The sequence below is a fragment of the Natator depressus genome, chromosome 3 (assembly GCF_965152275.1).
Source record: "Natator depressus isolate rNatDep1 chromosome 3, rNatDep2.hap1, whole genome shotgun sequence".
Lineage (NCBI taxonomy): Eukaryota > Metazoa > Chordata > Testudines > Cheloniidae > Natator > Natator depressus.
In genome coordinates, this window is record NC_134236.1 from 179,040,057 (window position 1) to 179,052,777 (window position 12,721).

Genomic DNA, 12,721 nt, shown 5'->3' on the forward strand with positions numbered 1-12,721 from the left:
TAGGTGGCACATTTTAGTACCTCTAGGGGAAAACACCTTCTGATTTGCTGCTTTGCCCACTTGCTCACCTCCTGGGAAATAGCAGCCAATCAGAGCTGCTGCAGGAAACAGGCTGAGCGTTGCCCCCTTCTATCAGGAGCCCACACTGTTTTCATAGGACAGCAGGGAGCGGGAAGAGACCAGCTGCACAGGGTGACTTTGCCCTCTCCTCCCTCTTGCCCCTCTGTGAGCTATTGGACAGCTCCTCTCCTCCCTCCCCCTTCTTTCCCCGCTTCCTCCCAGCAACACCCAGCCTGGTAAGAGGGAGAGGTGACCTTGCTGTACACCTGCCTGCCCAGTCTGGGAGAAGGGGATGGAGAACCCCAGGAGCTGCAGGAGGAACAGAGGTGAGGCTTGGGGGGGCAGGAGTAATGGGGACAGAACGGATGGGGGCACAAATGGTATGGGGACTGGAGGAGGCTAGATTGAGGGGGCAGGATTGATTTGGGGATTGTAGGGCAGAATTAATTCGCTAGGAGCACAGGCAGATATAGAGGTGATGACAGACCCCTCCACATTTTTCAGATCACTTTAAGCACTGATCATAATTCAGTTATCTAACTCAGGATCATGACTGAGAGAGATTTCAAATGTCTTGAGTGAAAAGTTCAAACAGAAGGGCAGGGTTCAATGTTAGGAAACTTTTCCCCTTATCTGGGAAGAGAGCCAAAGCAAGGCTTGAAAGCTTTATTTACTCCAGGGAATAGGGTCTCTGTATTTTTCACTGAACAGGCTTTTTTCCCTATCAGTTCCCTCCTCCTGTGAAAATGGTGTGCTACCCACCCCAAATCAAATGAAGTATGTAAATGCAATAAAACAATGGCATAAGAAAAATCTCAGATAATTCTGGGTCAAATGGAAATTTAAACAGTGTGGGAGGGGGAATCCCTCTAGCATTAAATTCAGCGGCAGGGGGAGGAGGAAGTGGGTAAAATTGCAGATTGTCATTGTCACTTGATTTTTTGCCTTAGTACCATAAATTTTATGTTGTTTTATACAAAGTGTGGATTAATACATTTCAGGTAAAAATAACTGGATTGACTGCTTTTACGTTTAATTAGGCATTATAGAAATTATTGTAGTATTTAAAGCGGTCAATATATTTATATTTTATTCTGATTATTTTTTCCTTTTTTCCATGTTGTCATGCAGAGTTGAAACTTTGGCTCTGCACTTCCATATGTATGCCTTGTAACAAAATAATTTGAAACTATACAAACACGTAAAATAGAAATAATGGATTAGACAGAGTCCACTGATTTGGCATATTCACAAAACTTTGCATATCCTGTTAGGAATTCCATTTACTTGTAATCTTTAATTTGTATAGAAGGAGCTGAATTTTAGTGTCTGCTCAGTTTTAAACATTGATCTGTTTTCAATTTTGTGATATTATAGTTGAACTTGTCATACTGCTTACAATGTTAACTTCATCATTAGACTGATTTTCTTGATTTAGTGAAATTTTATATTCATTGATTTTATACTCAGCAGTTAAAGCAACATATTTTAAGCCTGACATGATAAATGTTATTTGTGATTACACTGTACTTACAAATAAAGAGCAGTGTATGATTACAAGAGTAAGGACTATAAAAGCCCTAATTTTTTGTGACTCTTCTTGTCCATTTGTATTGTATGTAACAATTTTTTTAAAATTGTCAGCTAAACTACAAGTGCTTTTATACACATTTCTTGACTTAACTTGTTTAAAAACAGTCTTGTTAAAATAACTGCCTGTTACTGTGTAATCTACAGATTTGATATATTTTTGCAACTTCAAATGCAATGCTAGTTTTTTTTCCTCCTGGAAAATACTGGCAGAGTAATAGAAAGTAAATGCCATCTGTGCATATGGTTGATTAACTGTCACTGGCTTAGGGTTGTACAACTGTACAATATAATGGTCAGTGTACTACAGTAACAGTAAATTTTAGTGGGAGTACCAAAAGTGGTAAGCAAACTCCCCATGGCATTAAAGAAAGCAATGCAATCAGATTCATCGCTCCTGTGCAGTGTTCAGATAAATGCTTGAAAATGACTCTGTTGGTCACACCTGAACTAAATTAATGCTGAAAAATGAAATAATAGAAAAAATAGAACAGGCAAGGAGGTTTTTTATTATTAATTTTAATCACCCAGTACATTTGTGTGTTTCACAGCATTTTATGTTTTATACTATTGGTTGAGTCAGATGAAAATGGAAAAATACATATATAGCATAGAAATTATTATGTGGAAGTGCAAGTGGAAGTGGAAAATGGAAAAATACATATATAGCATAGAAATTATTATGTGGAAGTGCAAGTATTATATTTCAGTACATTTCAAATACCTTTTTTGAAAAATAACTTCTTTAGACTTCCTGTGTAACCCATTTATCCTGTGAAGGCTATTGTTTACCATTTTTTACACATTTTCTTGGAGAAATGAGATATAAATCACCCTAAAATCAGTTTTCAGAGTAGCAGCCGTGTTAGTCTGTATCTGCAAAAAGAAAAGGAGTACTTGTGGCACCTTAGAGACTAACAAATTTAAATTTAGAGGCTAAAATCAGTGTGTGCATAAAACTCAAATCTTTTTTTTTTTTTTATTCCTTAGGTTTTGATTTGATTATTTTTTAAATTAAAATAAGCCATTAAACATTTTTTTCCATATGTGATGGAAAGACTAGGCATTAATGTGAGACATTCATTCACCCTGGTGGTGAGAGACCTTGTAAAAACCTAGGTAGAGATGGAATAAGCAATTATTACAGAGAAAAATACTGCCTATTACTAAGGCAAATACATTTTAGAATGCATACTTTCTCTTATAGCTTAATTCTAAAAGTAATGGAGGAAGATATAATTGCTTTAGTAAAGTGTTATGCTGTCAAAGTTATTTTAGAATTCCCTTTGATGTTTTGTTATGCTTAGGATGTAGATTTCCAGGAACTTGTTACAAAAACATAAATCTTTCCATATGTTTCCTCCTCTCCCCCAAGATTATCTTTAAGGTAGTGTGTACAACAGTTGACAAAGTTATACGGTAATTTTTTATTGTGTAGGATTTATTCTGTGAATGATGACGTCCTTAATTTCACTCTGGAATTCACTAACTGGAAAAGGCTTCCTCCAGCTGTAGAACAAAATCTCTCTGACTACAAAGAAACCTCCACCTGGATTCCACATAACCATTTTGGTAAGTAAAACAACCAATCAGCTAATTTCTGCACATATCAATTTCCAGAATTTAAGAGGAAAATAGCTCTTTGGAACAATATGTGAAGACTGCAGAATGTAAAATTAAATTGGATAGAAATTGTGTTTTTATATCTGGGGAAACCAGTAGTTGTCCTAAACTAAGATCATATTTGAATTAATAAAATAAACAGTATAGTAAATGAAATACATAATGTGTTTCAAACTGATACTTTTAGTCAGGATTATCCTCTCCATGTAATTACTGGTATACAGATTAAATAAAAAGTTGTCTAAGGTAAATACTGTTTTAAGTGCCCTTAAACATGAAAAGGCAGCAGGATGGCATCATAACACACATGTATGAAATGCAATTCAGAGAGCCTGTTGTTGGGAAAGATTTTGAGGACTGTAAACTAGTTAACCTTGATCTTATTAAGTAACCTGTACAGGTCAGTTGGCTTGACAATTGGTATGGAAAAGTCTTAGTAGCTAGTTCAAGAGATTAGGTAGGTATGTCCTTTGGAGGGTGGGTGTAAAATATATTGTAAAGGCACCAAGTGTAAGTTAATAGTGGAACTTACTAAAATGATTTGTTCTGCCTCTTAGAAGATTTAAGGGGAGATGATGGATATTACTTGATTACTTTTTCTAGACAATGTTCCCCTAACTTTGCTTATTGAATTTGATTTATACACTCAATACAAAAATGCCTACCCACTCATCTAAGCACTTTTGACAGTAATTAAAAATACAAACCATATAAATATTCTAATAAATACCTAGAAATCCAGCAGCCTCTCTTCCCTCCTATAATTAAAATATAGTCAACCAAAAAATGAATAAATATATTTCCACAAATACTATCTCTCGCCACACACACCCTTCCCAAAAGCCAGTCAGAACAAATGGGCTGTGCAGTACTGAGCTATCTGAAAAATTATGCAATAGTCTTTCCTATTGATTCATTGTAAAATGAATTCCTTTTTAAAGCGGTGCTATAATGTCTACAAAGGATTGTTTTTATGTTTATTTTATAAGACTTTCCTTGGAGTAGTGTATTTAATACTAATCAGCATATCTTATTGGAGTGGGAGAAGGCTTTACATAAAGAAATGTACTTCATCAAAGTTTTTCTGTGTTCCCTTAGTTATTAGTGAATATATTCATATTGTAATAAAGGCTGATTTCTTTGCAGTCCATTTCTTCCTCCTGCTTGATCCTTCAGTGGAGTTTTAATTCTGTGTTTTGTTTAGAACATCGGTCTGTTATAGAAATTAATGTGATGTCCTAAATTTAGCATTAGGACTTCACTGCAGGATCAGCTAGGAGAAAGACAGGTTATTACTCATAATTACCAAGCATACTAAGAAAAATATGAAAAAAACATGAAATGGTTTCTTATATATTTTAAGTTTTCCTAGTATGAAAAAGTATGAGAATGATTATACATTTAGCAGACTTAAATGTGTTCCATTTAGGAGCTAGAATATGGGGGCAGTTAGTAACTCCTAAATTTTTGGAAGTCTTCCTTGGTGGTCTTAGTCAAATTGTAGAAGGTAGAAGCAGACCATCCTCAGATAGTGATTTCCCAGGGCCAGAATGCTTGCATAATCAAGCCTAGTGAGAAAAGTCAGAGACAGAGAGAGAGATCATCCTAGGCACCTCACAATTTTTTTTGTTTGTTTTTTTACTTCTCAGTCAGCTCTAGTCAGAAAGAGAGGAAAAGCAGGCATGCTGAGGTACATCCTGCACGTATATGGCATATTACACTGGACATTTGAATGTTAGTAGGTCTTGAATGGTACTAAGAATCCCAAAAGATTTAATATCCGAAATTAAAAATGAAGTATTTGTGCTAAATATAAAAGAACCTGTCATTACAGTTCAGTTCTGATATGTTTGTTTCAAACACTCCAAACTGAGAACATTAATCACTGTAGGTGAAATTCACCCCAGTGCAGAGGAATAGTACAGGTCTATGTAGAACTTAACTTCTACGTCAGGCCTATTTTGATGCTTTAGTGGATTTCTATGAGTATGTCTACACTGCAATTAAAAACCCATGACTGGCATGTGCCAGCTGACTTGGGCTAAGGGGTTTGGGCTAAGGGGCTGTTTAATTGCACTGTAGACCTATGGGTTCAGGCTGGAGCCCGGGCTCTAGGACCCTCCCATCATGCAGGGTCCTACAGCTCGAGGCTCCAGCCTGAGCCCAAACACATACACTGCAGTTAAACAGCCCCTTAGCCCAAGTCAGCTGGCATGGGCCAGCACAGATGTCTGACTGCAATGTATATCCTGTTTCAGTGGTTCTCAAACTTTTGTACTGGTTCTCAAACTTTCACTTAGCAAACCTCTGAGTGCGCCCCCACCAAATTAAAAACACTTCTAAAATATATTTAACACGATTATAAATGCTGGAGGCACAGTGGGGTTTGGAGTGGAGGCTGACAGCTTGCTACCCCCTGAGGCGTCCCAACCCCTAGTTTGAGAACCCCTGCCCTATATGGTGTACAGGCAGCATTTGTACTCTTAGGGTATGTCTACATTGCAGTGTAAGCTCAGGGTTGTTAGAACTTGAGTTAGCAGACCCTGGGTTTGTTAACTGAGGGCTTGAGCATCTACACTTATTTGTAACCTCAGGATAGGAATTGTTGGACTGTGGGTCTCAACATGGGGCTCCAGCATCTATGCTGCATTATGTGGGCCCAAGTCCAACTACCCATATCCCAGACTTTTTCTAATGCCCTCCCAATAATATGGCCATTCTAGCCCCTTGTTCATGGTGCAGCATAGAAAACCCTGACTGTGTGCCAAACTTGACTGTTCAGAGGGCAAAAAAAGTCAGCTTGTGGGATTGTGGAATATTTTTGGTGGACTCCTAGAGCACGAGTCCAGTGGAGCTGCATCAACCCTGCAAAACGATAGGACTTGAACCCTGTGTCCCAGCTTGACTCAGGCTCGGCCCCTCTTCCCTATGGGGTCCCAGGACCTGAGTTGTGTGAACGGAAGGAGGATTAGGCTTGAGCCTGTGTCTGCAGCTTGGGTTTACACTGCAGTGTAGACATACCTTTAGGCCTTGTCTACACTACACAATTTTGTCAACAAAAGGCAGCTTTTCTTGACAAAACAGTGGAGGTATACACACTACAGTGCTACTTTTGCCAACAAAACTCTCTTGTTTTGGCAACAAAATAAAACCACCTCAACCAGACGCATAGAGCTTTTTGCAGCAGAGTTTTATCGACAGACTTGGAATATGAATGCCATCTCTCACCCCAGTGCAGTTAGGGAATCCCATTTCTGCAAAGCCGTCCACTATTTCACACACATTGCCAAGAGTCACAGTCCTTTGTAGCAGGATGCAATTAATGGCTCTGCACCCTTACGTTAACGCAGCCCCAATGGTCGATTTCCTGACTCTAAACCAATACCTGACTGACTGGTAGCAGTCTGGAGTTGCCACATGCTTCCACACTGAGAGGGCTGCTCTCATTTTGGTGTCCTTGCACCTCAGGACTAGGGCGAGTTTCCAAAGGAAGGTGGCTTTCCGCATCGGAAAGTTCTGCAGCCACTGTTCATCATCCCAGACCCATATAATGATGTGATCCCACCACTCAGTGCTTGTTTCCTGAGCCTAAAAGCGATGGTCCACTTGTTTAGCTGCTCTGTCAATGCCAAAAGTAATCTGATGTCATTTCTTTCCATAGCATACAGCAGGTCAGGCAACTCAGATACCTGTTCAGATTGGAAGCTCATGATATACTGCATGACCACCCGTGATGTGTTAATGACAGTTACCACAACAGTAGAGAGTGGTGCAGGATCCATCTTTTCACACAGAGAGGGCAGGCGCACAGTAAACGGGGGCCAATGAAAAATGCTGCAAAATGCAGTCGAAAGCCCACAGAATGCTGGGACAGAAAGAACTGCATCATGGGACATTGAGCCTGCACCCATGATGCACTGCGATCCACTCCACCGTCGCACAAGTTCTAGCTGCAGAAGGTGGCAAGTAGCACAGTGGGATGGCTACCCACAGTGCACTGCTCTCACTGTTGATACTAGAGCACCAACTGTGGACATGCTCTGCTGAGACGAGGAGCGTAGTGTGAACATGCAATAGCAATGTTATTATAGCGCTTTTTGATCATCGACATAACTTTTGTCGACAAAACTCTGTAGTATAGACAAGGGCTTAGTGTCTGCATAAGGAAAACTGAAAGTGTAAAATGAAACCAAGATTGTAATGTGATAATAGCAAAATATAAGGTGCTTTAGTGATTTTTTTTCTTTAAGTGGACAGCTGAGGAAAAAAGAAAAGATCATAGAATATCAGGGTTGGAAGGGACCTCAGGAAGTCATCTAGTCCAACCCCCTGCTCAAAGCAGGACCAGTCCCCAACTAAATCATCCCAGCCAGGGCTTTGTCAAGCCTGACCTTAAAAACCTCAAAGGAAGGAGATTCCACCACCTCCCTAGGTAACGCATTCCAGTGTTTCACCACCCTCCTAGTGAAAAAGTTTTTCCTAATATCCAACCTAACCTCCCCCACTGCAGCTTGAGACCATTACTCCTCGTTCTGTCATCTGCTACCACTGAGAACAGTCTAGATCTATCCTCTTTGGAACCCCCTTTCAGGTAGTTGAAAGCAGCTATCAAATCCCCCCTCATTCTTCTCTTCCTCAGACTAAACAATCCCAGTTCCCTCAGCCTCTCTTCATAAGTCATGTGTTCCAGTCCCCTAATAATTTTTGTTGCCCTCCGCTGGACACTTTCCAATTTTTTTTACATCCTTCTTGTAGTGTGGGGCGCAAAACTGGACACAGTACTCCAGATGAGGCCTCACCAATGTCAAATAGAGGGAAACGATCACCTCCCTCCATCTGCTGGCAACGCCCCTACTTATACAGCCCAAAATGCCATTGGCCTTCTTGGCAACAAGAGCACACTGTTGACTCATATCCAGCTTTTCATCCACTGTAACCCCTACGTCCTTTTCTGCAGAACTGCTGCCGAGCCATTCAGTCCCTAGTCTGTAGCGGTGCATGGGATTCTTCTGTCCTAAGTGCAGGACTCTGCACTTATCCTTGTTGAACCTCATCAGATTTCTTTTGGCCCAATCCTCTAATTTGTCTAGGGCCCTCTGTATCCTATCCCTACCCACCAGCATATCTACCTCTCCTCCCAGTTTAGTGTCATCTGCAAACTTGCTGAGGGTGCAATCCACGCCATCCTCCAGATCGTTAATGAAGATATTGAACAAAATCGGCCCCAGGACTGACCCTTGGGGCACTCCGCTTGATACGGGCTGCCAACTAGACATGGAGCCATTGATCACTATCCGTTGAGCCCGATGATCTAGCCAGCTTTCTATCCACCTTATAGTCCATTCATCCAGCCCATACTTCTTTAACTTGCTGGTACAGGTCAGTTCTGGATTCATGGAATTCCTATATTCTTTTTCCATCTCTTCCTCCCTCAGTCTTCCAAACCTCTGATTTCCCTCTAATAGTTGTGAGAACTGTGCTTATTAGCAGTCAGAAAGTGGGACAAGCAGCCTCCTCAGAATTTATTGCCACTGCTTTCAAAAGTAACATTTTTCAAAAAATGACTGATAAAGGGTTAGTTTCTTTCTTCTTTTTTGGTCCCATCATCATGAGGGCTAAAAGGAACTCTCATCCCTTTTAGAAAATACCATGTTACTGCATTCTATATTTTGTGCTGTTTCAGATGGGACTGTTTGTTGGGACAGAACACTTCGTGTGCAGCAGCAAAGTTGGCTCAGTGTGGTATGAGGGTGAAAGGTGACATAATAATTTTTTTTTAAAAAGTGGAACTTTTTTCGTTGAAGATGCTACATTTCAGAAAGTTTTACCTTAAAAGAATATTGATTTATTGCAGCTATTAAACTGCTCTCCACTGTCCCTGCAAGAAGTTCATCTTATTTTTGACTTGAGGCTTTCAAATGAAAAAGAGGGAGAAATGAAATGAAATGGAACTTGTCTCTTTATAGTCAATGTGACTTTTGAACTGTGCTGTGCTTTAAGTTGGTGGAAGATCATGGAAAATTTCAGTATAACTGGCAACCGTTTTTGTAGTTGAAAGGTCTGTTTTTGTGTCTGGTGTTTGTGAGGCAATCTTCAATGTGTATCTATATATTAAGTATAAAACTATACTAGTAGTAGCATTCTCCAAGAAATAGAAGTATGCTTCATGCCAAAGTAAAAGTGGCATTTTACAACCTATGTACAGACTGTGGAACATATAAACATGATGACTGAAATAAATGAAATTGAAAGCACCCAAGGCAAACATCACATTGTATAACCATTAAGTATTGTATACTTGTCCGAATATATGAGTAAATGAATTGCTGAGAATGAAAGGAATAAAGATAAATAGGGTAGAACTTCAGAGTTAGAAACACCAGAGTTACAAACTGACCAGTCAACCACACACCTCATTTGGAACCGGTAGTACTCAATCACGCAGCAGAGACCAAAAAAAGAAAATACTGTACAGTACACTACTGTGTTAAACATAAACTACTTAAAAAAAAGTGAAAGTTTAAAAAAAAGATTTGACAAGGTAAGGAAACTGTTTTGTGCTTGTTTCATTTAAATTAAGATGGTTAAAAGCAGCATTTTTCTTCTGCATAGTAAAGCTGCAAAGTGGTATTAAGTCAATGTTCAGCTGTAAACGTTTGAAAGAACAACCATAATGTTTTGTTCAGTTACAAACATTTCAGAGTTATGAACAACCTCCATTCCTGAGATGTTCGTAACTCCGAGGTTCTACTGTACTCTCTAGTACATTCTACTGTACTCTATAGTAAATTATTTATAGTACATTACTATAGATAGGATATGGAGTTTATACTGGGAAAACTATTGTCTCTTGGGTTAAAAACATGATCCTAAGTATTAGAGTGCTGTGGATGATCTTCCTCAATGGAGATTGATCCCAAAGATTTTTTTTATGTGCTAAAATCCCCATTTTTTGTGTTTTGTTCTGTCCCATTGAAATATGTACTATTATCCTATACTTCTGCTAAGTAATCTGTATTGTACTCAGAGGGTTATTGGACCTTGTGTTTGCCAGTTGTAGAATTCCAGAATTAATACTGCTGTTTACAAAGGAAGGAGGCGATTGCACATCTCTAGTAAATACTTAGTATTAAAAGTTTCAAGAATTTTGAGCATGTAGCATTACAGTACATGTGTATTTAATGGTCAAAGTATTCAGTGACACATTACAATGTACATTAACCCATAGGATAAACAGTCCCTTAGTTACGCTGAGATTGATCCTCAGCTGCTAATCTGTCAGGTTAAGAATCATAGAACCAAAAGCCACGACAAATGTGTTATTCTCAACAATAGAACCAAAATGATCCTACTAAAATTGGGATCCTATTGAAATGGCATATATCTTGCCATATATATACTCAATGGAGTAATTGGTGAGGCCTCATCTGGAGTACTGTGTCCAGTTTTGGGCCCCCCACTACAAGAAGGATGTGGATAAATTGGAGAGAGTCCAGCGAAGGGCAACAAAAATGATTAGGGGTCTGGAACACATGACTTATGAGGAGAGGCTGAGGGAACTGGGATTGTTTAGTCTGCAGAAGAGAAGAATGAGGGGGGATTTGATAGCTGCTTTCAACTACCTGAGAGGTGGTTCCAGAGAGGATGGTTCTAGACTATTCTCAGTGGTAGAAGAGGACAGGACAAGGAGTAATGGTCTCAAGTTGCAGTGGGGGAGGTTTAGGTTGGATATTAGGAAAAACTTTTTCAGTAGGAGGGTGGTGAAACACTGGAATGCATTACCTAGGGATGTGGTAGAATCTCCTTCCTTGGAAGTTTTTAAGGTCAGGCTTGACAAAGCCTTGGCTGGGATGATTTGATTGGGGATTGGTCCTGCTTTGAGCAGGGGGTTGGACTAGATGACCTCCTGAGGTCCCTTCCAACCCTGATATTCTATGATTCTATGATTTTCCAAAAAATAAAAAAGAAAGAAATTGAACTCAAATAACATACAATTAATAACAGTAGTCTGACTTTAAGATAGTATGCAAATAAAAGAGAAATTAATCACCAGTAACTGTATTTATTTATTGTGTGTGTGTGTGTACATACATAAATAAAATATAGTATATAGCTGCTTGCAAATCAACATTCTTGGCTTATACACACCTACTGTTGTGAGCTTTGAAACATCTAAAAGAGCAGTGCTCATTGGGGCCACACATGTATTGCCATCCCCAGGCATTCAGAAGCAATAAGCCTGACTCCCCAAAACTCATGAGATTGTCTTAAAACTCACCAGATTAAAATAATACATTTTATTTCATTTTATTTGTTTTGTGCCTTTTGAGTCTTTAGGGTTCACATTTTCAAGGTTTGCTCCACAAATATGAGAGCTAGAAACTTTTTTTTAGTTGGTTAGTTGAGATTTTCATGTAATCATATTACTTCAGGAGCTGGGACTTCAAGAAAAACACCAAATATTCTGAGACTTGTGATAAAGTTGCAGAGCTGGCGGCATTGCAAATGCCCCTTTTCAGATACAAACAAAGAGAAGCTAAAAAAGGAACCTTGGCATGCCTCCATCCACAGCTGTTTCTACTAAATTAAAAAAAATTATTGGGTGAGGTAGATGGATCTGCAGATGCAATGTACCTGAAAAGCAGATACTAGCAAAATAACTTTTCTTTCTCCTTTGCTAATTGTTATGCAGATTCTCAATCACAGGGGATATAGGAAACCAAAACCCAATATTAACCACCCAAGAAGGAGGGCAGAGGAGGCCTAATTTAAACAATGATTGCAGAACTGCCCTCTGAAGGGAGCATTTTAAGAGAGTAATGCCTCACTGGCAATTCATGTGGTAGTTTTACAAATTTTGGTCCTAGGCACAGTAAGCATGCCATTGAAGCTGTAACTAGGCCTACTGGAGTGAGGTATCTGACCCTAAAGAATACTAGCTAGATCATAACAAACCTGCATATATAGCCTAATTCATTTAAAAAGTCATTGAATAAAACTAAGATTCCTTGTAAGATAAGGGTGAAATGAGAGCGGTTGGTGCAGTGGTGCCCCATTCAATTGTCTCAGTTGCTAAATAGTCTTGCTCAAATTGTTTGGAGGCACTAGTATGCCAGTGGTCTGCTAAACTGTGATGGGGAGGGCTCACACATCATAAAAGTGTGGATCTGTAGAGGGCATTCTGAAGGAGAATCAGTTGCTAAGCCTGTCGCTTCATCTTTAACTCACAGCATACTCTTCAATTTTGCTAAAATCTGCTGGTTTCTTCATGATATCTGCTGCAATATCTAAGAAACAAGAGCCTAACTCTGAATTTCTTTGCTTGTATTGGTTTTATGTCAGACCTTTGGTATAGCTTTTGTGTGCATTGATAAATAATATATAAACCTGGTCTTGCATTGAGCCAGATTGACAGTTGTTGCCATACCAACATTTCTCCACCAATGCT

The 12,721-nt window shown here is 39.3% G+C and overlaps 1 protein-coding gene across 1 annotated transcript in view; it reads left to right on the forward strand.

The window, feature by feature from the left end:
* Positions 1–12,721, forward strand: part of ASB3 (ankyrin repeat and SOCS box containing 3) — a 126,797-nt gene that overhangs the window by 109,013 nt on the left and 5,063 nt on the right. The window contains 1 exon segment of the mRNA XM_074949404.1: positions 3,089–3,222. Within this exon segment, the coding sequence (XP_074805505.1) occupies positions 3,089–3,222 (134 nt within the window).